The 27,996-nt window shown below is 35.3% G+C and overlaps 1 protein-coding gene and 1 long non-coding RNA gene across 2 annotated transcripts; one reads left to right on the forward strand and one right to left on the reverse strand.

Moving 5' to 3' along the window:
• Positions 1 to 18,717: 18,717 nt before the first annotated feature.
• Positions 18,718 to 19,531, reverse strand: LOC122583003. Its single transcript, XR_006321294.1, has 2 exons — positions 19,184 to 19,531; positions 18,718 to 19,090 (listed from the first exon to the last, which is right to left on the reverse strand). It is a non-coding gene; the product is annotated as an uncharacterized LOC122583003 (long non-coding RNA).
• A 3,837-nt stretch (positions 19,532 to 23,368) lies between these two features.
• On the forward strand, positions 23,369 to 26,316 carry LOC122581645 (MADS-box protein SOC1-like). Its single transcript, XM_043753890.1, has 5 exons — positions 23,369 to 24,691; positions 25,375 to 25,465; positions 25,575 to 25,639; positions 25,753 to 25,842; positions 26,006 to 26,316. The coding sequence occupies exons 1-5, from the start codon at positions 24,510 to 24,512 to the stop codon at positions 26,043 to 26,045; spliced, it is 468 nt and encodes a 155-aa protein (XP_043609825.1). The 5' UTR covers positions 23,369 to 24,509; the 3' UTR covers positions 26,046 to 26,316.
• The last annotated feature ends 1,680 nt before the right edge of the window (positions 26,317 to 27,996 follow it).

The following is a 27,996-nucleotide window of genomic DNA, read 5'->3' on the forward strand; positions in this document are numbered from 1 at the left end:
ATAAATAAAAAGGAGAGAGAAGCAAAAAACAAGTTACAGACAACAAATTATCTTAAAGCAGTCAAATTTCATAACAATTATTTGTAGGAGGGGTCGGAGATTCTGTACCCTCCCCTTTTTTATTCACAAGCCTAGGAACTGTCGGATGGTACGACCAAACTTGACTCAATTTGGCTATATACAAGACGACTTCAGGAAGGGTTCGACTTAACGTAGGTCTACATAACTTCGATATTAACTCTTGATCAAATTCAATATTATCCGCAGTGTCCGCAAGAGTATCGCGAGCATGACCCTTCAATTTTAATAAAGCTGGATAAGTGTCAGGAACGATGGAAGCATCGACATAAAAGAACCTATTCTTCCAACCTTTGATGGAAGCAGTAACACCATAAATACACTCCGGAAGCATTGAGCCAGGTCTTTTCTGAATAGTAAACCAATCTCCATCGACTCCCAAACAAAAAGACTTTCGAAAATTACCAACTATAGGCTCCGCCTCGTGCGCGCGACAAATGGCCTCAAACATTGTTATGCGAATTGCTCCGAAAGGTGTTAGTTGGGATATATGACATTTGAAGTGTTGCAAGACTTCGAGGAAAAAGGTATTAAAAGGCAAACGGACATTTGCTATTTCAAACATGGACATATATAAAGCTACTTTCCCCTCCGGAACCATCCTTGCGTTGTCGGAGGGGCGTGGAAGAGTATAATGTTTACGTACAGGAAATCTGTACTCGGAGAGAAATTGTACTAATTCATCTTTTTTGACTTTACAAAAACTTATACACAAATCTTTTCTATTACCCATAATAAAATTGTTCAAAAAAGCAAAACACACCTGCGGTGAATACGGATGAAGGAAGATGTTATGAAGCCTACGGAAGCTACGGATCAAAGATGAAAAAAGAGAAGTTTGAGAGGAAATAACGAATAAAAGAAAAATGAAAAGAAAAGCTGAGTATTTATAGAAGAAAAGAGGCCACTGTTCACAAGGAGGGACGTGTCAAAACGAAAGAAGATGGAGAGCCAGACACGTGTGTTCCACCAGTCTGACAGGCCTTTCTTTGTGACGATTGATTGGATTAGAAGAGGACGTGTTTTCAACTAAAAAAAACAAAAGATGAAACGGCGCATTAATTATGTTTCGTCTCTTTATTTTCTTTTTTAGGGGGGAAGGATGTAATATTAATAAAAACATAAAAAGACTACGAATTTCAAGCAAACCCTAAACAAAAAGTTTTTTTTATTGCGAATGTCGCTATACCACATTATTATGAAAGAACATAACACTGGGCTGGGGGGCTTGATGACGTTTCATCGCTAATGCCCTGAACCCTCTGGACCACTGTCCCAATCCCGGAGACTAATCCCTAAATACCAGGTAGGGAGACTAATAGGCTCCGAACCCTATGGCTACCTGGCAGACAAATAGTACGATTAAGAGCGTCCATTAACATGTACGTCTTGTACTTGTACTTTTAAACCAACGAAAATAACACGGCTGTCCAAGGCAACGATCATTTGTCTAACGTTACCGTTAAGGTAACCGTTAGGCCCAATTCTTATTTTCCTTCGACCCAATTACTTGATTTCCTTTGGGATGCCTATAAATACCCCCATAGGAAACCCCTAAAGGAGCCAATGCATTCATACATACATAAGCTGATATACTTTACTACTTGGTGGCGTGAGGATAATCCTTCACACCATTAAGGAACCGCCAACAAGTACGAGATCTCTTATTATCACCCCTAAATCATCTATTACCGTTTTCTCATACAAGATTATACCCTTATTAATTTAAGTGTAACTTTACCCTTAAACATATACAATGATAAATTAATAGGCATCAACATTATTTATTATTTTTTTGTTAAAATTTTAAAGTTTTCTAATATTGATATGATTTGTTTTCAATAAATTAACAGAAAATGTCCAGGTTAGAACCGATTTTACTTCAAAAACCCGGATTGAATTCGGGTTTGATTAGCTAGTACACCATAAAAATATTGAGGTCCAAAATCCATAGGAAGACGCGGTGGACGATTTTTCTTTTTTTAAACGTTAAAATTAGGCTAAGTAGCACATTAGCAATTAATCAATTAAATTAATTATTTATTAATTATTGCCATATTGTCCGTTGGTCCACATCTTAAAAAATACACAAAATAAGAAACAAAATAAATAATGAACGACGCTATTTATCCATTTAAAAGTTACAACCGGCTGACTAACCGGATAATGATGATTCGATCGTCTGAGTTTCAACCGGAGACACCAATGGTATATTACATTATTAATTAAAACATTAATCTAACTTTTAATTTTATTGAATATTAATTAGCTATATACATAGATATAGAAACCTATATATATATGTATATTCTTTTTTGGATTTGTATCTTGAGGAGAGAGATTTTAATTTTTTTGGTACCTGTATTCATGTTGTACAAGTATTTTTACATATAAAAATGTATATATATATCATACTTGTTTAATTTGCATACCTTTTTATCATGTGCAGAAACGAAGTGTGTGAATGGGAATATCTATTCCGTGGAAAAAGAACTCAGTGTTTTGTCGGTAGGCAGGCAGCCGTACGATGCGTATTGGTGCCAATTTATTTGCAAATGTTCGAATGTGAGTCTGATTTCATCTCAGAGTAATGCTCGATTCGGTATTTGGATATACAGGTAATCCATACTCTCCACCTATCTTTATGTTTTACTTAATCTTTTCAATGAAACAGCTAGTATAATATAGACCCGTGTTTACTTGTAAGCCGATTCATATTATAAATACATTCTCGATACAGAACCTGAAGTTACTAAACACATAACAACATACATACTTATTGTTTATTTTTTTTCTTGATGGTTACCTCTGATGGTAGTGAACATCGTTTTAAAACCATCTAGCCTTCCTTTATTGTCCTACTATTCTACTTCAATATCTACCATGTATAGTTACACTATTCCTAGCTATGTGCAATAAGTTTTACAAGGCTGTCTACGGCTATAGATGAGGAAGTAAGTTCCGAGTTCTCGAATTTTCTTGCAGCAAAGGCACTTATTTTAATTTGAGAAGCTGTGTTTGGTGTAGCGAAATCTCCATGACTAACTTCATTCTTAGACATTGATACAAATGGTTGTATCGTTTTACTAAGTGTTCTTTTTACATTGATACAAATAGTGAGATGTAAACAAATGGTATGATGATCACAATATAATTTCAAAGGTGATCATATCTATGATTTAAGGAGTTCCGTTGGGAGTTATTCTCAAGTCAATGATCTTAGGCATCTTCAATATTTTTAGGAAAGTGTTGTGTTTCAAATAAGTCATATTGTTCTATCCAAAGATAACCTAAGTTTCTAAGCTAATAAGCTGTAAGTAGAGGTTCCTATAAGACCCATAGAAATGTATAGGATATATATCCGTTAATGTCAACCCCATCCAATTCTAAATGCTGTGCTTTTGGGATGTTATGTCAATATGTCATTGTTCATCTTAGGTTAGAGAGGACATGTCATATGTTTCTTACGGGCTTTGTGGGTTCTTGCTCTGAGAATCATGTTCTTTTGTAATCTTCCTTCCGTGTTATGGGATTTTGCTATTCCAAAATTGAGAGGAAAGTATATTATGGACATTGCAGAATTATAATTGTAAGATTATAATTTATGAAACGTTTTTTCATTAATTGATTATTAACATCTAGTTGGAACCAACAATATTGAAGTTAAATATGATCTCGTAAGGAAGCCAATAGACTCCCCCAATTAGGGTAAAAGGTAATCTTGTATTATTGATTAAACGAGAGATTATAAAGAGTATATATAATAAACTATGTTACATCTAGCACCCTTTAACTACAAGTATTATTAAACCCTAGAACATAATATATCTGAGTAATATAAATACTCAGACATGCTCTAACATGCCCCCTCAAGCTGAGGCCGGGGAACAACCTGCAGCTTGGTTCGAAGAAAATTGAATCTATCGGCAGAAAGAGGCTTGGTGAAGATGTCGGCTATCTGATCGACTGTAGAAATAAACTTAACATGTAATCCCCCCCGAGCAACCTTCTCATGAACAAAATGATAATCGATTTCCACATGTTTAGTCCGAGCGTGCAAAACGGGATTAGAAGAGAGATAGGTTGCTCCCAAGTTATCACACCATAGAACAGGAGGAGTGTTAGAAGCAAAACCAAGTTCACGCATTAAAGATTCAAGCCATAATAGTTCAACAACAGTGTCGCCAACAGCTTTGTATTTAGATTTAGTGGACGAAAGAGAGACCGTCTTTTGCTTGCGAGCCATCTACAAAACAAGATTGGTGCCAAGATAAATTGCAAACTCACCACAGTGGAACGACGATCAACTAGGCAGCCGGCCCAATCAGCATCAGAGTAAGCGGCCAGATGATTCCATGATGTATCAGTGAAGGCATGCAGAGTGGAACCGGAGTTATGCTTAAATAATAAACCATAGTGAGCAGTACCAAGAAGATAACGAAGAACACGCTTCACAGCACTCCAGTGATTCTCAGTAGGAGAATGCATAAACTGACAAACCCTGTTAACAGCAAATGTTATATCTGGACGGGTTAAGGTAGCATATTGAAGGACACCAACAAGCTGTCTATATTTAGCCGGATCAGAAAATAAAGGACCATCATCAATAGATAAAACCGTGGAATTGCTCATAGGAGTGGGAACTGGTTTGGCACTAGACAACCCTGCACGCTCAATAACATCCAACAAATACTTCTGCTGAGATAACAGAATATCATGGCCACGACGAACAATTTCAAGCCCCAAAAAGTAGTCAAGGTCACCCATGTCTTTCAATGCGAGTTCAGAACTAAGTGCATTAATAACAAAATTGATGGTAGCAGGATGGTTTCCCGTAACAATTATATCATCAACATATACCAGAAGATAAAGGACAGTCGCCCCACGTTTGTAAATGAAGAGTGACGGGTCAGTCTTGGAACTCTAAAAACCCAAACGATATAAAGTAGTAGAGAGTCGAGTAAACCAGGCCCTGGGTGCCTGTTTGAGCCCATAAAGAGACTTATGAAGTTTGCACACATAATCCGGTTTGGTCTGGTCAACAAATCCTTGAGGTTGCTTCAAGTAAATGGTTTCCTCATGATGTCCATTCAGGAAGGCATTCTGAACATCCAACTGTCGTAGGGACCAATGTCTGGTAACTGCCAAAGAAAGAACAACCCGTATGGTGGTGGCTTTAACAACGGGACTAAAAGTCTCTCGATAAGCAACACCTGCAGTTTGCGTGAAACCCTTAGCAACCAACCGAGCTTTGTACCTTGAAAGAGCACCAGTTTTATCTTTCTTAATTCGATATACCCACCTGCAATCAACAACATTAGACCTATGAACCGGGGGAACAAGGGACCACGTACCGTTAGCAACTAGAGCAGAATATTCATCAACCATGGCACGACGCCATTCAACAAATTTGTTGGCGGCGGTAAAGGTGGTTGGTTCGGTGGTTGGTGGTTCTGTAGAAGCAGGTGTTTTGGGTGTGGCAGCTGGATAGGTAGTGGAGGTAAAGGCCGAAGGATCATAACGAGAGGTTTGCTTAGGATTTTGGCGGAGATTAGAAGGCCTGGTGCGAGTGGAAGGGGCTGATTGGTTCGGAACAGCAGGGTCAACAATGGGAGGGGTAGTGGAGGTGGAGGAAGTGGGAGGACTAGGTGGTGTGGCCATAGGTAGAGATGGCTGAGTATCCAGAAGAGGAGTGGTGTTTTGGGGCGGCAGAATGTCCGGGTGAGTAGGCTCGGACAGAATAAATGGTATGGGATTATCATGCATGGAAGAATAATAAGGATTCAGAGTGGGTGGAGATGAAACGGTAGGTTTTGGTTCAAAAGGAAAGAGACCCTCGTTGAACCGAACATGCCGAACAACATATAGTCGGTCACAGGAGGGGTCGAAGCATCGATAACCATGGTGAACCGGGCTGTAACCAAGGAAGATACAAGGAGTCGACCTAAAATCCATTTTATGAGGATTATAGGGACGAAGGTACGGAAAGCACTGACACCCGAAGACTTTGAGGAATGAAAGGTCAGGCGAACGCTTATAAATGTGTTCAAAAGGGGAGATAAAAGAGGTTGAGGTGGATGGCATGCGATTGATGAGGTAAACCGCAGTGTCAAAGGCAAAGTGCCAGAACCGTTGAGGAACAAATGATTGTGCTAATAAAGCAAGACCGGTTTCAACGACATGTCGATGCCGGCGCTCAACGATTCCGTTCTGTTCACTGGTATGAGGACATGAGCGACGATGAATAATACCAAGAGAGGTAAAATATGATGAAAGATTGCGAAATTCGCCCCCCAGTCAGTTTGGACATTTTTAACTTTTGTATTAAACTGACGCTCAACCATGATAACAAACTGTTTGAATAACGTGTAAACATCTAATTTTTGTTTTAAGTGAAAAATCCACATAAATTTAGAATGATGATCGACACAAAGCATGAAATATTTATCACCATCAAATGAAAAAACTGGTGAAGGACCCCATACATCACAATATATTAAATCAAGAATATTTTTACTGCGAAAAGAAGAATTATTCAAACATAATTTGGTAGATTTTCCTAATTGACAAGAAGAACAAATTGTTTTGGAACATTTATCAGAAATAGGAAGCAGATAACGATTTAACATATATTGTAAAATGCGATGATGAGGATGTCCTAAACGTTGATGCCAAACAGATGCGGGAGCACGGGTGGCAGAAAAGGCAGTCTTCGATATAGGAGTGAATTGCGGTAGAGTGAGAGAGTAAAGTCCAACCTTACTTGGACCCGTGAGTAGGGTAGTGCGTGTAGATATGTCCTTTACACAAAAAAAGAATGGGTGAAATTCAAAGAAAACATGGTTATCTAAACAAAATTTATGTACAGAAAGAAGATTATGTTTAATTTCAGGAACATGGAGAATATTAGATAACTTACAGGTTTTAGAAGGTGAGTAAATTTTGGTGGATCCAATATGAAGAATAGGCAAACTGTTACCATTACCAACGTTAAGAGAGTCGTAGCCATTGTATGGTTCTGAATTTCCAATGCTAGTAAAGTCTGGTGTCACATGAGTGTTGGCCCCCGAGTCAGGAAGCCAAGTATTGCTTGAGGATTGAGACCTGTTATCAGTATAATTGGCTTGTGGTCGAGTACGACCTGTAGATAGATCACGATGAGGACAATCATTGGGAAGATGTCCAATTCCACACCGATTGCAATGACCCTGAACCTGATTAGTTTGTGAAGCCCATTCAAATTGACCACGACCCCTAGAAGGATATCGGTAGCTTGGTGGACGACCACCACGACCTCGATTGTATGATCCGGTTCCACGACCTCTAGTGGAACGATTGGTGAAAAAGGCTTGCGATGAAGATGAAGGGGTTAGGGTGTAACCCAGCTGTGAAGCAAGTTGCTGGACAACAAGTAAATTGGCCTGCTGCGGTTGTGAAGATCAGATAAGGCTACCGGAGTTTCACGACCCAAAACATTGGATTTTAACCCATTGTATTCTTCCCGAAGACCTGTGAGAATAAGCATAACAAGATCAGTTTCATCAAGTACTTTACCAATATTTTGAAGATCGGTAGCATAAGACATTGCTCTAGCAAGGTAGGCGGATGGTAGTTCATCTCCTTTCATCTCAATTCTCATAAGTTGAGATTTGAGTGTATATTCCCGGGATTGAGTGTGGGGCGCATGACCTCGTTCCAAGTTGTCCCATATTTCTTTGGCCGTTGTACCTTTAACATAGGCAAAGGATTCTTCAGAAACTGTAGCGATTAGGATGGATCGGATGTGGGCATCATTATGTCTCCATGTAGCATAATTAGGGTTTGGTTGTGTAGTGGCTGGGCAGGCGTTTTCACCGGTTCCAGAAGCAGGAGTGGTGATGGTGGGTGAAGAACATGGAATAGTACCATCAATGTAAGGAAACATGTTTGTGGATTCAAGAAACGACTGAAGCATGGTTTTCCAATTAGTGTAATTTTTGGGTTTAAGAGTAAAAGCGAATTTATGGTTCATGTTAGAAGCCTTTTCAACGGCAGTAAAAGATGCAAGAAGAGCCATAGCTGGTGAGATAAAGGAGGTAGAGGGAGATGGTGGCGCGTAGGGTTTGGGTGGGGTGGCGGCAATTTTAATTGCCTGGCTCTTGATACCAAATTAGGGTAAAAGGTAATCTTGTATTATTGATTAAACGAGAGATTACAAAGAGTATATATAATAAACTATGTTACATCTAGCACCCTTTAACTATAAGTATTATTAAACCCTAGAACATAATATATCGAGTAATATAAATACTCAGACATGCTCTAACACCCCCACCCACTCATTCAAGTTAACATGTGTATGTGAATTACCAACATTCGAACATATGTGTTCATGGTAAGACATCGATTCTATTTACACAAGTTGTAACTTCAGGCCAATTTGACTTCTGTACTCGAGTAATTTTCAGAGTCAATACCCATTATTGCATATCTTGCTACATTTATTTTATTAGTTTATCTTTATCTTCAGGTCTTAACCAATTGTAATCAATAATTTGTAATCTTGGTAAGAAGTTACTTTTTAGGCATTAATATTTCTGGTTGTTATAGTTTTAATGTCCAACAAATCTACATGAGGATTTATCACATTCGATTATCACAGCAAATACATAACATGTAGTTTACATTGTACATTTGTTTTAGATTTGAAAAAGAAAGAGGTAACACATATGTAGTTAATTGGTTATAGTTTTAGATAGGGATCAGGTCATAGTTGTTAGACTCGTAGAGTCACAAGTCGACTCGTACGAGTCGAGTCCGAATGGAGAGAAAAAGAGACGACTCGGACATAGACTCGGACAGGCTTTTGACTCGTGATGTCTCGTACGATTCATCATCTGACTCGGTCCGAGTCGACCCGTATCGTGAATCGGCCGAGTCACAAATAACCCTCTTTTGTCTAGATTCCGGCGTCGATCGAATGTTATCGGCGGCATTTCTTTATTCTCTGATGGGATCTTTTAGCGATTATTACACAAACACTTCGATAAGTTATTAGATATATGATAAATTGGATCTGAAATTTGGTATAATGATATACAATTATATATGCTTCCATGGATAAAGAAAAGAACATATAGATGAAAAGAAGGTAGGTGGTGATTTAATGAGAGAGATGAACAGATATTCTCTTTAGGGAAGAGGAGTCGGCTATATCAAAGAGTGAAAAAAAGGAAGAGACAACTTTGGTGCATTATTATTTGTATTAAAGTATAAGAAACTTAGTGGCATGGGAACTTGTGCATTATTTACTCTATTTTTTAAATGATAATATTAATATGATAATTTATTATTGAACCATTTTAATTTATAGGATAATAGTCATAATACCAATATTAAATTTGTCACAAAAGCTTCTTAACATATTGAATTTATGACTTCAACAATAATTAAATGTTAAAAAATTAGTTAAAAAAACTAGTTATTTTGTAAATATGTATGTTTTTATACGTATATATACATATTTATATATTTTGGCTCTATATTTTTAATTTTTATGACTCTTACGATACGAGTCACGATTCAAAAATCGGAAAAATGAGTCATATCACGAGTCACGAGTTGACAACTATGGATCAGGTATACACGTTCAAAAATCTTATAAGTAGGGTTAGGTAATTCTATGAGTATCTTAGAATATTATTGGACAAATTAGTTTTTGCATTACATGAGAGACAATGAAGTAATAAACGTCTCAAACCTTGATCCAATGGTATTTGGCTTTTTGTTCAATAAACATATAACTCTAACTAGGTCCTATGAGAGAGATTTCTAGGACTAATAACCCTAGTTGAATGAATTGGAAGGGTGATTGTGAATAATGATTACACACTACTATGATGTTTAAATGCTTAGCAAGCTTGGAAGTACATTTTGTTAGCATGATACTTCATATGATATCTAAAGAAAGAATTCATGAATAAATTCGGTGACAAGTAAAACTCTGAATACTGTGTAGTTCATAAATGAGCGAGTAGAGAACTACTTGTTTTGGTGCATAAGAACAAGGGGATTAGATCAACAATCATACGTTGAGTGAGGTTGAGGAAGACGGGGGCTAATAATAGGCTGTTAAGAGGAATGTAGGAAGACAAAGAATGATGGAAAAGGCTATTGAGATGAATGTAAAGGCCGAGGAAGATAGATAAAACACGTATGTGAATTGTAACTGTGTTTTGCATTATTGAAAGTATTGATTGAGTACATGATGTATATATAAAGACCATGTCTACACTCTAGTCCGTACAATATAAACTAATATTAAATACATAAATAAAATGTCTGTTATCCCCCTGCAAGCTAAGGCCCGTGAGCGAACTGTAGCTTGGACCCTAAAAGAAGAAAACGTCTTCACAACAACGGGTTGGTGAAGATCTCGGAAATCTGAATATGAGTGGAGATAAACTAAACCGATAGTTGTTTACTAGCACCGCTTTCACGAACAAAGTGAAAATCTGCCTTAGTAGGTGACTATCTGCATGAAAAACCGGGTTTGCAGATAGATACGTCACACCAAGATTATCTGATAGAACCCAGAAACCCAGAAAGCAACATGGATAATTTATTGATTTTTATTGCTGTAAGACAAAGATTACAAGATAGTAGACCCAATTCGAGATGGGTTAATCTCCATACAACCCTATTCAAGATGGGTAATTTCTTCTATAACAAACAAAGTTTGTATATTATAAAATAATCTGACTGCTAAACAAATGAAAGACAAGACTAAATATATAATGAAATTCTGAGGCGTTCCTACGCAGTTTCATCTCCTATTTTCCAGAAACCCTGACCAACTACAAGTCCTTATAAATTCAAATCTCTTCTAGTGGGTTAAATGGGTAAGGTGATACGGATCAGGATGTGGGAGAAGGTTGGGCTGGGCTCTTATTAATAAATTACGGTTTATAATTATTAGATAATTATGTGTTTACCAAGTTAGGGTTAGGGTTATGTCCTATTTAAATAAGGCTTGTAGCCACCGTGTTTTAGGTCATTGGAGAATTACTATTGTTTTATTTACCGTTTACTGTCTTTTTCATTAGGAGCTGCTGAGGCTCAAAACTCAGTATTTATCTATCTATAATACAACCGACTTTTGCTAGTTGTAGTTCTGTTTTCCCTTTGGTTGCTATTTAGATCTCGTCTGTACCTTATCAATTGGTATGAGAGCTACCATCTTTTTACCTCGATTTCCCAATCAACACCAACTCTTCCAACTTCGTCTGTGACTCCAATCCCTGAATATTCAGTGGCCCTCTGTAGCAGTGGGGTTAGATTATGGGGGTGGTGGTAATGGGAAGGAGGGTATCTTCAAAGAGGGTCGTCGTCCTCCAACTTCTGGTTTTGAGGGATCTGATACGAACAGGACATCTGGTTCTTGTATATTGAGCGAGGAGAATGATTCTTTCTTAGAGGGGATTAGGGTTGGGGGTCAGCCTTTTACTGGGGTCAGCCTCTTGTTAGGGTTGTTACCGACTCAAGAAACTGAAGATGCCTTTATTTAGAGGTGAGGATGTGTACGGTTGGATTTATAAGATGGAACGCTTCTTTGCGTCCAAGGGTTCACACTACCTGGGGATCGGCCGCGGGCCGCTGTGCTTTGTTTGGAAGATCAGGCGTTATCTTGGTTTCATTGGAGGGAAAAGCGGGAACCTTTTCGTCATTGGGATATGCTAAAGGCTTGTATTTTGGACCGTTTTCAGCCTTCTCAAGCTAGGGATTTGGCAGTTCTTGTCCATTAAGCAGGAAGGTACTGTACGGGAATATGTGAGCTTCTTTGAGAGGATGGCGGCGCAGTTGGAGGGTATTGCTGAACCGATCATGATTAGTACTTTCATGAAAGACAAAACGCTTTGATACTGAGTTTGCGGATAAAAGAGCTAAGGATTTATGTTTTCGGTGTAATGGTAAGTTTGGCCCGGGTCATCGTTGTCCAGATAAGAGTTTGAGGTGCCTTAGTCTACTTCAGAGGAAGAGGTGGCAGACGAGTTGCAAGGTCCACCCAAGCCATGGAATCCTGGAACTAAGATTGATTGAACTAGAGTTTGAAGCCACACATGTGGGGAGGGGAGTAGTGATACGGATATTGAATTCACCCGACCCGACAGTACCCGATCAGGATGTGGCAGAAGGTTGGGGTGGGCTGGGCTCGTATAAATAAATTACAGTTTATTATTATTAGATAATTATGTGTTCTCCAAGTTAGGGTTAGGGTTAGGGTTAGGGTTATGTCCTATTTAAATAAGGCTTGTAGCCACCGTGTTTTAGGTCATTGGAGAATTACTATTGCTTTATTTACTGTTTACTTTCTTTTTTCATTTCGAGCTGCTGAGGCTCAAAACTCAGTATTTATCTATCTATAATACAACAGCCGACTTTTGCTAGTTGTCGTTCTATTTTCCCTTTTGTTGCTGTGTAGATCTGGTCTGTACCTTATAATAAGGTTGTGGCCCATCTAAATAGGGCTCTTATCAATACATCTTGCCCCAAAAATTGACTTGTCCTCAAGTTGGGTAAATAGCTTCCGAGCGGCTGGTCCATCATTGTTCTCGAGTCGGGTTAGAGGTGTAGTTGCTCTGCATGTCCCAAGAACTTTTTCGTGGATCCCACACAACGATGAAAGAAATATATGGCTTTGATTTATAAATCTCTGTCTAGATTTCTTCTCTGCTTCAACTAGTTTGTCTATCAGCACACTCCCTATTCGAACTTGATTTACATGTTGAGCCCATATTACATCTTTTTCATCAGAAATTAAGCATGTCCTGTTGGTTTTTGGTGATGGAAATGAATCATTTGAGGTTGCAGTGAGGTGAAGAGGAATGTAGGTACTGGTGTTGTGTGGGGGCGGTTTGATATTAGTTGGTAGTGGTGTGGTGTGGTGTGGAGGCAGAGACGGTGGAGCAGTTAGTAAGGTCCCTTTGACCAGATCTTTATCTCTAGGTTGTGATTTGACAAGGTTAATAGATGTGATAGGATCTACAACTTGACTCTACCTGAATAGAGGGTGTTCCATGTCTTTGAGCATGTATCGTTGCAATATTCTTCAACAATACCATCGTTGACTTTAATTTGTCTTCAATCCTTGCCCATGTCTCTAAATCCTCTTCTTCTTCACTTTTCCTGGTTTAAGCCATCTTGGAATTTCTCGGCAATGGAACCATTTGATAAAACCCAGAAATCAACAAGGATAAGTTATTGATTTTTATTGCTGGAAGACAGATTATAAAATAGTATACCCAATTCGAGATGGTTTAATCTCTATACAACCTTATTCGAGATGGGTAATCTCTCCTATAACAAACAAAGTTTGTATATTGTAAATAATCAGACTGCTGAACAAATGTAAAAGAAGAATAAATATATGATGAAATTTTGAGGCAGTTCCTACATCTCCTATTTTCCAGAACCCATAACCGACTAAAACTCCCATTAAATTCCAATCTCTTCTAGTGGTTTAAATGGGTAAGGTCATTTATATAGGGCTCCTATCATTATCACACATACTGACTGAGTAGTAACATGAATCTCACCCAAAAGGGATTGAAGCTAAGTGAGTTCAGCAACAGTCAGCCAAAACTTTGTATTTTGATTTTGTAGATGACCAAGAGTTAGTTTTCAGTTTGCGGGCGGACCATGAAAATCCCCTGGTGGATCCGACGATCATCGGAGCAAATGCCCCGTCAGCTTCAGAAAAAGGCGTTCAAAACACTATGTTGAAAAGTGGAATAAGTATAAGCGTGTAACATGGTCTTAGGCGTGTAACATTGTCTTAGAATCATATTGAATGAATTAAACATAGGCCACTGTCCCATGTGAGTATCTCAAAATGCGTTTTACCGCCGACCATTGGTTCCCCGTAGGAGAGTGCATAAATTGACAAACTTTGCTTACATCAAAAGTAATGTCAGGGGGAGACAAAAGTGCTCCCATTATTTGTCTATACTCCACCGGGTTAGAAAGCTGTGGACTGTCACCAAGTGCAAGATAAGCAGTGGTTGTAATTGGTGACGAAACAGGTTTAGCGTGAAAGAGATCGGCCCACTCAAGTAACTCAAGGATGTATTTCTTTTGACAAACTAATATCAAAACACTTAGGTAAAATTTCAAGTCCCAAAAAATAAAATAAAGGGTTGAGATCTTCACCGAAAGGAACGGCTAAGACTATGTACGACCTAGTCGATAGCACGAGGATCATTACTTGTAAGGATAATATCATCCACATAAACGAGCATGTATAAAAGTGTTTCTTGTGAGGAATAAACAAACAAAGAAGAATTGGTCTTAGAGTCCCGAATACCAAGATCATGAGAAGGAGCGGACAACCTATGAAACCATGCTCGTAGGGTCTGATACAGCGATTTATGAAGAAGACACAAATGATTTGGCTTGTTTGCATTAACAAATCCTTGTGGTTGTTGTAATTAAATTGTTTCTCACAAAATTGCAAGTCACCATGTAAAAGAGAATTTTGCACATCAAATTGTCTCAAAGGCCATTTTTGTGCAACAACCAACGAAAGATTAACACATATAGTAGTTGGTTTAACCACAAGGCTAAAAGTCACGTGATAATCAATACCTGATTGTTCGGTACCAATGGGCCACAAAACGAGCTTTGTAACGAGTGATGGACATGTGATCTCGTTTCAATTTATAAACCAACTTGTAATCAACTACATTACAATTAGGAACCTGTGGTACAAGAGAGCAAGTGCCCTTTCACATAAGATAAAGTTTCGATGATTTTCCAATAGAACATGATTTACAAAACAAAGTACGAGATAAATTTAATAAAGGTAAATTATATTTAGATAAGATAGACTTGAAAAGCTGAAGATGGGATGTCCCAACCTTTGATGCCATGTTGCGGAGGAAACTCGATTGGTGGAAAAAACAACTTTAGGCACGGTTTGTATCTGCGAGAGGTGGAAGGACTAGAATCTTTACTCTGTGAGGAGGATGGTGAGTGTAGACGTCTCCTTCACACAAAAGAAAGTTAAATGAAATTCAAAAAAGACATTTGTCATGGAAAAATTTTTGAACCGAAAGAAGATTATGTTTAATTTTAGGGACATGAAGTATGTTTTAAAAGGAAAAGGTTTTGTTTGGGGAGTAAAATTCTATAGAACTAATGTTTAAAATGGGTAAACCCTTAGCGTTGCTATTGAGAGGAATGTAAGGGCACTTAAGAAAGTGTGGTGGAAATCAAGATAAGGCATAGGAAGGCCGCAGGGAGATCCAAGGAAGACATGAAGTTCAAAAGTCGGAAATGCTCATTGTCACTAGAGTAACGGGATGACCTAGCTAAATCAAGTCAAGCGATATTGTGTGGTCAATGAATGACACAATTGAGGAGATCTCACGATGTTTGTGGTATCAATAGGTTGATTTTTGCGATCAAGGTTGAGTGGCTTGCTAGGTAAAAGCTTTATAGCTAGAATAAAAAACTTAGTTTGATGGTTTGTAACAAGCTCGGGCTAGAATTAAGGATGGCTAAGTGTTAATGTTTCAAATGAACGAAAATTTAGGGAGCTACTTTTTGTTGCATTGGATTGGGAAGGGGAGAAACCATTTGCTTTAAAAATTGGTATGCCATATATGATTTAGTTTAAAATTGGACTTATAATTGATATTTATTCAAATGCCTCGTGGATAATTGATCTTTTTTGCTTGATTATTATATTTTTAATGTCATATTGAAATTTAAAACCTGTATATTGTTGTATTGTAAGTATTTGGTATTGTTTTTTAGTATACTGAAAGTAGATTGTAAGTATATGAGACTCAAATTTGGTGCTTTTATAGTCTAGCCCTCTTAACATCCTTGTTTGACACAACCCCCTTTACATGTCTATCAAACTAACTGGTCAAACCAGAACCAGCAAAACATGCCACAAAACGAATTCAACCAAAAATGTGGGTTTTTAAAGCATTTGGAGAAACTCAAATTTGGGAAAATCAAGAGACGCTAATCTCCTAGATTTACAAGTTGTAGACACGATCACTTTTAGGTATGGAGTATCGTTAGATGCATATATTGAGTTATATGTTGGCAATTGACATCAGAATGTAATGACCTATATTAATATATTGAGTTATATGTTCTAACTCACATAACGTTTGCACGACTTGATTCTCCAAATTTTCTAATTCACCAAGGTCAAGAACCTTAGCACACAAACCCTTAAAAAAGGAACAAAAGTCAGACACAACTTTAACTACTCGAAATTGTGATCTTGAAATCATTGAAGCCCTTAAAGCAATTGGAAGAATGTCTTGCATCAAAATGTGGCCATCATGACTTTTAAGGTTGGAAATCTTCCGATCTTTTAAGTTCACACCTTTTGAAATGTTTGAGGCATATCCATCAGGAACTTTAATATTTTTTAACACCTGTAGAAAGTTGGTTTTCTCAACATTGGACATAGTGTAACATGCTGGAGGCATGTACACCTTGTTAGGGTGATCAATAAGGTGAAGTTCATGCCTTATTCCCATTCTCATGAGATCTTTGCGACTGTTTTCATTGTCTTTAGTCTTTCCATCCAAGTTCAATAAAGTCCCGAGTAGATTATCACAAACATTCTTTTCGATATGCATCACATCTAAGTTATGTCTAAGTAAATTGTACTCCCAATATGGCAAATCAAAAAAGATAGTCTTCTTTTTCCATAATTGTTGCTCATCCTCATCATCTACGTCTATGAAACTTGTAGTATCCTCGAATGCACTAAACTCATCATGTAATTCCTCAACTTCATGAAGTGAACTTTGTGTTGAACAACCAACATCATTCCTTCTCCTCTTCTTAGAAGTGCTAATGGACTTCCCATATTCAAAACTTACACCTCTCAATTGTTGTAAAATGTTGGATCCTGTTAATATAGTTGGAGGACCATCATTCTCTTCTGTACCATCAAAAAGTTCCTTTTGGTATCGATACTTATGATTTATCTCAAGCCATCTACGATGTCCCATATAACAAAACTTTTTCCCAAATGTTAACCAATCTGAATGAGTGGATCCTGCACAATCCGGGCATGCAAAACGACCCTTGGTGCTCCAACCAGATAAGTTGGCATAAGCAGGAAAATCACTAATTGTCCATAAAAGAGAAGCTCTTAACTCAAATTCTTGTTTAGAAAAGGCATCATAAGCATCTACGCCTTCCCATAGAGATTTTAGTTCATCAATCAAAGGTCTCATATAGACATCTATATTATTTCCTGGACCTTTCGCACCAGGAATAATTGCTGAAAGAATAATAGAATGTGTTTTCATACAAATCCAAGGCGGCAAATTGTAAGGAATCAACAATATTGGCCATGTGCTATGTGATGTACTCATAGTACGAAATGGATTAAATCCATCACTAGCAAGGCCAAGCCTTACGCTACGAGGATCTGAGGCAAACTCTGGATACCGATCATCAAACGCCTTCCAAGAAAGACCATCCGCTGGATGTCTCAACTTTCCATCCTTTGTTAAACCAGTCGCATGCCACCTCATTTCTTCTGCTGTTTTGTCACACATGTATAACCTTTTCAATCTTGGAATTAAAGGGAAATAACGCAATATTTTCGCAGGCTTTTTGGATTTGTGTGATTTTGAACTTTGACCACGCTCATCTCCAAGGTCACTTTCATATCGAGACGCATTGCACAAATGACATGATTGTTGGCTTTTTCTATCACCCCAATAAAGCATACAATCATTAGGGCATGCATCGATTATTTGATAACCAAGCCCTAAATCATTAGTCGGCTTCTTAGCTTCGTAAGATGAGAAGGGTAATGATGTCAAGTGAGGAAATGCGTCCCCTAAAAGTTTTAGCAACATGTTGAAAGTCTTATTCGAGATGTCACCTATACATTTAATGTGATATAAGTGTAGGGTGAAAGACAAGTTAGAATACTTGCATCTTGGATAAAGCTCTTTCTCACACTCTTCTAACAACTTATTATATCTAACGTCTTCGGCGCCAACATTTCCTTGTCTTGAATTTGAATCAGCACCAACATTGCCTTGTCTTGAGTTTGAATCAGCACCATTAGCTTCACTAGTATCTCTATCAAGCCTTGTTTCTCCTAAATCATCACTATTCAAATTCAAAGGATTTTTACCTAAGGCATCTCGAATCAAACCACTTATGCCGTCTTGAACTTCAACGGGAAAAGTTTCCCTAACATTACTCGGCTGAGACAATTGTGAAGGTATCTGATGCTCCCCATGAAATATCCATGTTGTATACCCGACTAAAAAACCAAAACTCAATATATGGAAATGAACAGTTTCCAGGTCCAGCCACTTAGTGTTACGGCAAAATCATTGAAAGATTGGACTCCATCTTTAAAAGTTTTGCTTGTTATGTGAGCTTTTATCCAATATATCAAATTTAGCTACACAATCCATAACTTTTTAGGCATAAATATCTCTTTTATAAATCATTAAAATCAACAGCTTGTTATAAATATATGATTAACTAATATGATCAGTTTACCACATAAATGAATAATACACCAAGTGTTACTTTGTAATTCAAATTTCCTAACAGATAACATACGTTAATCTACTGGCAGATGGAAACACCACAAAATTACACAAAATTACACTTCCAAAAATGAATCAACAAGGTAACTTCAGCTTATTTTTCCACATACAAGGCATAAGTTCTACACTCAAGCGTTGAAAATCATCATATAATATATTCCTATCACGAAATTAATCGATTAAAACTACAATTTAACAGGATATTCAAATAACTTTATTACAAACACAATTTCACAGCAAACTTCCAATGCTCGATAACCAAACATAATTCAGATTATATACATATATAGTGTATATATACACATAAATAAGCAAAAAAAATGGAGGAAAATGAAGAAGTACCGACTCAGCAGTGATGGTGCGAACAGAGGTAATTACGGCAGCGGTGCGGTTTTTATGACGGTAAACCGCTGCAAAAACTGCTGAAATAGAATGCAGAAGATTCGAGTTATAATATATATATATGTATATATATATGTATTTGTCTATGAATGTGTGTATGTGATGATTACCTTGTGGAAAACGTTCGAGTACGATTTAGATCCAGAAACGGTAGTAGTTCGATTAAGATCCAAAAACTGCAGGAGCTCGATTCGGATCCAAAAACTGTAGGAACACGATTCGGATCCAATAATTATAGAATTTTTAGCGAATAGAAAATTTTTGGGAATATATTGAACGCGATTGAGATCCAATAAGTGTGCGAGCTTCTAAAAATTTTTGGGAATGGTGAATATCTTGTATATACTGATGATATCATATATCGATATGGCTATATGTTTGATACATCAGATCAATAAAAAAATGAAAGTACTTGGTCAAAGAGAAATTAGGTACTTAGCTAAAATATGATGATTTCAATTAACTGATTGAGCAATATCCACACTGGACTTTTGTTAATTAAATTCAATACAATAAAAAGCGTGAGGTTTTATGTAATAAGAGAAATATCAAATTTTTAACATTTATAATTGTAATAAAGAGATATTTTCTTCACATTTTAAATAGTGATAAACTATAAGCATTTTTTCACATCTAAAAATGTAATAAAATTTTGAGTTCTAAACAATTTATAATGTGAACAGATTTTTTTTTTTTTTTTTACAATTATAAATGTTAACATTTTTCTTCACAATTACAAATGTAAAATTATTTTATCTTTTTTATGTTTTCACAATTATAAGTGTCAAAGTATTTAATACATTTATAATTGTATAGAATTCAAAATTAAAGTTCGCATTTTGATAAAATGCGAAGAAAAAACCGCGAGAATTTACCAAATTTGTTGTAGTGTAATAATTTTCGAAATGTTCGTGTGATGTTAAAACTTAGACATCGTGATCTTTTGCGGTAAAAGTTAGCAGAAAGTTAGTTAAGTTTGTAATATGACACCCGTTTTTGCTATGTGGAAGTTTTTTTTTTTAAATTATGTGGTATACTAGTATAAAAATATATAAATATCTAATTTATTTTTGGAGTTGACCTGTATATATAAATTTAACATGTTATGTTCTTATAGTTTTAAGTATTACGAGTATATAAGATTATTTATTATTAAATGAAAGCAAGTTAAAAAAAAGTCAAAAGATATCAACAAAATATTTCATGTAGGTAAACAGTAATCATATGTGATTTTTATTTTTATTAAATGAACATTTTGGATGTTTGATGTATACAGTAACATTTTTGGAAAAGTTTATTATGTCATGGTGTCATTTTGGAACATGATCACATGGATGGTTAGACTGGCCACAGTTTCTGTTCTGGATCACGATATGTTACGATTTGTATGGCATAATGGACGTTTCTTATGGTTCGTGATTGTTGGGACAAAAATCACGTTCCAAAGTTGTTTGGTTTGGTGATTTTTTGCAAAGGTAACGATGATTGGGTGCACTTGTAGGCAAACAAAATCAGATTAAATTGCAAGGATCACCTGTTGCAAGTAAAGATTGACCTTCTTTTACTTTCTAGCAACCAACAAATTAGTATAACCATTTATTAGAAGCAATTTAATTCTATAAACATTTAATTTGTATAACCATTTTACATCAACAATTTGATCGGATTTTTTGTACAAAGAAAGCAAAAGTAAAATATGCAAAATGGTATACATTATTTTCTTAAATTTCATTAGTTTTTATCCTACTTCCGTTGCAAAATTATTGTCCACTTTACAAAAATACTATCATGTAGTGTAAGTATCATATATTTCCTTTAAGTTTTTTTTTTTAAAGAATATTTCATATGTATTTAATACCTTATAAGTATTAATATATTACGTAGTATTATTATATTGTAAGATTATCGTATTGTAAGATTATTATATTACGGATTATTATTATTATGGAAGTTTGGTTGTGGTATAAAATGTAGCAAACTAACATTATTATCTATAAGGTACATCGTGCGAAATTATATGGTACATCAGGCTAACCTAAATGAGCCCACCCCCATTGTACCAAATTTTAGGGATAGCATATCATGATCCCATGCAACTGTTCCTGGAGCGACCTCACTTTCTTGCGACAATTATTTAACCCATATTTTTTAAATAAAGATCGATGGTTTTTTTCTTTAGTAGATGGAAATTCCATATAGCAGTAAACAAATCATACACTACAACAAAAAAGCTAATTGTTCACGGTTTTTTCTTCGCATGTTCTGAAAATGCGAACTTAAATTTTGAATTGCTTACGGTTAAAAATGTGATAAATAATTTCACATTTACAATTATGAAAGAATAAAAAAATTTAAAATATTCACATTTATGAGTGTAGAAAAAACTGTTAACATTTATAATTGTGATGGAAAAAGATATAATTATTTTAACATTAAAAATTGTGAAGAAATCTAACTTTTATCGCATTTTTAAATGTGAGGAAGTATTTATATATCATCACTATTTTAAATGTGAAAAATAATTATTTATTACAGCTATAAAAGTGAAAAAAATAATTATTTTCATACCTTTTTAAATGTCAAATTATTTATAACTTATCACAATTTAAAATGTGATTTTTTAATATATAATTCATCACGCTATTTACCGTGAAAGATAATAATTCATTTCTATATGTAATATATTTTAAACGCTTTTGTATGTTAAAAAAATGAAAACAAAAACATCTTGTGAGGATAGAAAACTGAACTAAGAATAAAAGATAGATGGAATCACGGAAGGTTTTTTGGTGAGCCATCAAACGATCTTCAATTTCAGTTCTAAGTAATAATCCAAAATTCCATCTACATATAAACTCCAGAATCTGTTTTCCAATCAAACTCCAAAACGGAAACCTCCAGTTTCTGGATCCTGAAGTGAAACCCTAGTTCAAGCGACATACACATATACATATACATATCTTTATCTATATCTATATATTATCAAAGTCTAATCATCATCATCTTCTACAACTTCAAGTGACAATTTTGGAGTTAGAACCATAACACCGCCACAATACGGTCGCACCACTGCCGTACAACCGTCACACCACCGGCGTATAACCATCGCAGGTTCACCTCTATTCGCTCCATAACCGCGGTTGAATTTGATTACTTGATTCGGTTAAAGTTTAATCGTAATTGCTAGCTTAATTGACCTGTTTGGCTAAAATAGTTAGTTCTTTGCTGGATTGTTTGGATGAAATGTTTGGCTATTTGGTTAGTTTAATCTTGAAGTTCAGATTGCACGTCAACTGTTTGACGAATTTCTTGAATGAAACTATACATGCTAGTTTGCCTGGTAGAAGTTTGTTTACTTAGTATTGCTACATGCTAGTCAAAGCTTAAGCTAAAACAACTTAACAAATTACTTTCTATAAAGTTGGTTGTGTTTGGGTGGTAATGTAGTTCTTGCTAGTTAAATAGCTTGAGCTTGTTTGCTTACTTTTTTTCTTTGCTAATTTCCTTGGCTCGGTATTACACCTCTGTACCAGTTAAGTAGCTTGTTTGGGTCGTCTTCATGGCACATGAGTAACAAAGTCCCAACTCCCAAGTAACAAAATTCCTCACACTTTAAGGTGTGAAGAACTACACAAAAATTATCACATTTAGAAGTGTGAGTAATTACTTCAAAGTCCTCACATTTTGAAATGTGAGGATTATTTCAAGTTAATCACATTTTAAATTGTGAACTCTCTTTTCTAAGTTTGTGACACCTATTTTCCTCGCACATTAACTAATTGCGAACTTTATAATTCTACACATTTAAAAGTGTTTATATATGCTTAAAAAATTGTTAACATATGAAGACTTTGTTGTAGTGTATAATGGATGGATGAAGTAATGACAAGTTGTCATCCTTGGATTATCTATATATACTACCAAAAGTGAACTTTTACGTACATATTATAAGTAATATCTATAAACCTATGAAGCATTTAGGATACAAACGAACCTTTAAGTTATACTTAGTATTATAATTAACTAATTATCTCGATTTCTTGTGTTTCTTATAGTAAGTTTTATATTTTTTCATTAGATTGTTGATATCTTTACTCATTTTTTGTCACCTAAGTTATCAAAAACTCGTAAAACAACAATTAATATCAAGTTATTACAACTATTAATGTTGATTATATTGTCTAGTGTTTATCTTATCTTTATCTAAGACAAACTTTTTTTGATTTCTTTCAAGGTTTTAGTTTTGTTAAGAAAAATTTAGGATTTCATATGCAATGGATATCAATTACCCGCTTCATCAAATGGATATGGATATGGATGACGAAATTGAGTTTAAATGGATATGGATGTAAACCCATCCGCTCCATATCTGCTCCAATACCATTCTTACTCATGAATGTAGATTTCTAAAACACCTATAGGCAAGTACAAAAGAAAGGTTAATGTGTTGGACTAATCTATGATGGATTCATCTTACAAATCCTCTTATACACGTCACTAATCCTATTGAGTGTTAGCGAGTCCTCCTAAGTTTATGAAATTAATGACGCTTGTTGTAAGTTGATATGTAATTTGTAGGAGGATATAATAAAGCTCATGTCTTTTATCACTCTTTTGTTATGAGTACACTTGGAATTTATGTATTTTAGTTTAAAGTTTGCCAAAAATAACTTTCGCGGCGTTTTTTTGACTTATTTAAATTGCATGCCGTTTATGTAAATAAATTCAATGATGGAAAAAGTTTCTCCATGAAAGGAAATTTGGAAGGTAGTAAATAAATTTTCAAATATTGACGCATATGGGGTTGGAGGCGGGCATAGTCACAACGCCGGCCCCATAACCTAAACAGGATTAGCAAGTACAAAAGATTGGGTAATGTGTTGGACTAATATTCGATGGATACATCCTACAAATTAACATACAAATCCTCTACACACATCACTAATCCGAATGAGTGTAAGTGAGCCTTGCTTGTAAGTGTATTAAGTGAATTACGTGTCTTATTCAGTCTTTGGTAATGAGTACGCTTGGAAAAATGTATTTTACTTTAAATTTTGCCAAAAGTAACTTTCGCGGGTTTTTTTTTTTTTTGAATAATATAAACCGCACTGCCGTATTTGTAAACAAATTCAATAATAGAAAAGTTTACCCATCAAAAGGAAAGCTGGAAGGTAGTAAATAAATTTCCTTACATTGGCAAAATATAGACGTGGATGGGGTTGGAATGGTCACTACCCAGCCTTTAACCTTAACGGGTGCACAACTTATGGGTGGTGATTTCCATCGTTATAAATAGACATCAATACGAGGTTTGTTCACACCTCTTTCTGTCTTTATTTCTTAGAGTGGTGGTGAGATAGACCAAGGACCCAACATTCTCTTAGTTTTCATTCTTTCTTTTCTCTTTTCGTAAGATACTAACTCTTAGACTAAATCATGGTTAGAACTAAGATAGACGTTGGCTTTATCGAGAATGTTCAAAGGAGAAGAGTGTGTTTCTCCAAAAGGCGAAATGGCTTGGTAAAAAAAGCCAATGAGCTATCTGTGCTTTGCAACGCTGAAGTTGGCGTGATAGTGTTCTCAGACACTGGGAAACTCTACGAGTTTGCCAGTTCAAGGTATTCCCCTTTGATATTTCAACATTTATGTGTTTTTCTGCTCATTTTTTGGCCTGCACTTGGTCTTGAAAATATCCATTCCCATTCATGGTGTAATTAATCTATCTACTTATTTGGAGGTTTTACAATTTAGATCCATCAATTGAAGTGTTAAATTTTGGTTTCAATGGTTGATATAGTTGTAGATTTATTTCTATAAGTATAGTACTGTTTGCATTAAGAATTTAGATCCATCAATTGAAGTGTTAAAAATTTGACTCTAATAATTTCTAAATGGCTTCCTCCTTTATCGTTTACTTAAGTTGGATTTTTGTATTTCAGTATTTTTCTTTTTTCTTTTGGTGGAGATTTTTTTTTTTCTCAGGGGAAAAAGATCAATCATTTGTATAGTTTTTGGAAAGATTTTGAATGCAGTAAAATAAGTTTCATACATCCTCACTTTAGTTTAATTAAAAAAAAATTTGATTCGCCTGTTGTTTCTATTTCTCAATTGTTAAATTTCTTTCTGATTTATTTTGGTATATTCATGATGGGGGGGTGATATTGGTGCTAGCAGCATGCTTCATTTCTCCATTCATGATCTACAATGATTCATTAGAAAACGAAAACAAAACTCAATTGTTAAGTATCACTGATTTTATTTGCGTTTTTTGTCATAGTATTTTATATTTATTTTGTTTCAGTATGCATCAAGTACTGGAGAGACACATGAGAGCTAATACTGGGGCACCACCATCGCCAGCACAAGCTCAACCTGATATGTCACACCTATTGGTCTGTATTTTTTTTTTATTCCTTCTGTATATTTGTCTTTTTCTTTTGGCTTTTTAATTTCAACGTTAGATTTCTTAATTGGTGGTTCCTTGTCTTTTCATCATCTTAGGCACAACAAGCAGAGGAGATAAGAAGGCTTAAAGATCAAGTGGAAATGCTAGAATCAGAAAAAAAGTAAAATTTTAATTCTTTCTTTGAATTTCTATTAAGACATTGAAAATGTGTAAGATGGAATATTGAGTAACAGATATTAAAGTTAATGGACATGCTCTCTTAAATTGTTAAAGGTTACTGTTGAATGATCTGGAGGTGCTGGCGGGCAAAAACAAACCTATCTGTTATGATAATGCTAACTTGGAAACGGCACTCACGTTAAGGTAACTCCGTTGTATGCCGTAAACACACATGTACACATAATTGCCCACATATCTACGTTGACTTAATTGCGAATTGTCAAGTTTAGCCCTATTTTTTTCTTTTCTACGTTTGGGAAAGAAATCCATTTCTGATATCAGATTTGTTATTTCATTTGATGTTTAGGCCACCTTTCAATTCTGACCCGAGTGTCCCTAAAGTTTAAATGTTAATGAAGGAATCATGTTCAACCGAACCTCCAAGCTGAATGGAGATGTGATGCCATACGAGGTTTGGATTGTAGAAGCGGAGACTTTGAAACAATATCTTCTGTCTTTATCTCATAGTTTCTGTCCTTTACTTTTTCGTTTTGTTGTTTTCTTAATTTTTCGAGCAAGTTCTTGTGGTTAAAATTTATCTCAATCTTGTGTCTGACTATATCAGTTTATTGTTGACTTGGGTTTTTAATCAAGTTCTTGTTGGAAATTTATCTCAAACATTTTTAGCTATATATCTGAATAATTGTTGTCTTCATATGTTTATTGTGGATTCCCTTTATTATGATTCAGGACAAATATCTGTCAAAATTAAGTCCTTTTTGTTCACTTTATAACTACTCTATCCACATATCAATTAACAAATTGATGCTAAGTGAATAGTGAAGCGGCTAGCTAGGTGACTTGGTTTACTCTGGCTGCATGCTTGCTTATATATCAACTTTCAAATGAATAGTTGTGTGCTGATTAAGACCGATTTTTTTTAAATAAAATCTTCGTTTTATATTTTTGTATTTTTCTACAAAAAATTATCTTTTTAATAAAATCTTCGTTTTATATTTTTGAGCTAAGATTCATGATATACAACGGATATACAACACTTAATTACTAATTGTTGGTTTTAGTTTCATGATATACAACGGATAAGTATATGTGGATTATGTGTGATTTTATAACTTTTTATATGGTTGCTAGCTGGCAAGTACATGTAAAATAGTGTGACTCCAACCATATTTTCATTGATGACCAGGTAAGTAATTAAAAGCAGGTTTTGTATTTGGAAAATAAATCAAGACTAAAAATAGAAGTTGTTATAAAAGACACACATTAATGATAAAGCACTTTTTTGAGTAATATATTAATTTGCAATAAAGATGTAAGGTTATAACATATATTAATGTAGTACCTTCCTCTCAAATTTATTGTAACAAAAACAAAAGAAAAACTCAACTTAAAATAAATTTAAATTGCTAATGATGACTAGTCCAATTGGTCAAAGTCATCCCAGGTTTTACTCAAGGTTTTGAGTTCGATCTTTAGGGATGGCAAGTCTTGGGGTTTTTTCCTCCGAATACTTGTAACGGCCTATGGTCAACATCTCGTTGTCTAAGGTACGTGCAAGGCTTCATCATCATACGAGGTTTTCCTAATGTCGCATACCGACTGAATGTTCGAAAAAAAATAAATTTAAATTATGTTTGCAATATATATAAATAAATTTATATTTTTGGTATTCAAGCTATTTTAAGTATACAAATTTAAATATTTTTTTACGAGTTTTGAGTCTCAATATCAATTTTTACGATTTACGGTAGAATTTGAGATGTAGTCGGGTTTTAGATGATACTAATATCACCTATTGTTTTTCCATTAGATAAATAATATTAATGCAACTTTTGTTTCTCTATTTATCATTAAAGCCCCATTTAATGTACAACATGAAACTAATGAAGTGTATAACCGTTTATAAAAAAGGTAAATTACATGTCTTTTAGTCGGAAATTAGTTTTAAGCAAAAGCAACTCATGATGTCAATATGAGATTAACTTACTTGGTAGATAGTATTGCCTAATTTAATGATCAATCCTTCACATATGAAGGAGTTTAAAATTTTCTCGATGTTATTTTGGAACAAAAGAGAATGGTACCAGTGTAATCCCGCGGCGATAACAGTGACAGTGATGTGGTGGCATCTATGAATGGTGATGGAGGCGGCGACCATTGGTGGTACCAGATGCGTGATGAGTGTTGTTTTAGTGGTATTTAAATTTATAAAAGTTGTACAAGTAATTACCTCAAACTAAACACACAATAACGGGCAGAGAACCTGATCAAGTGTAGTATAGTAAGTGATAAGTACAGGATCATTCGCATGGACACTTGCACTACTTAATATAATAA

Source organism: Erigeron canadensis, chromosome 9 (genome assembly GCF_010389155.1).
Source record: "Erigeron canadensis isolate Cc75 chromosome 9, C_canadensis_v1, whole genome shotgun sequence".
NCBI classification, from domain to species: Eukaryota; Viridiplantae; Streptophyta; class Magnoliopsida; order Asterales; family Asteraceae; genus Erigeron; species Erigeron canadensis.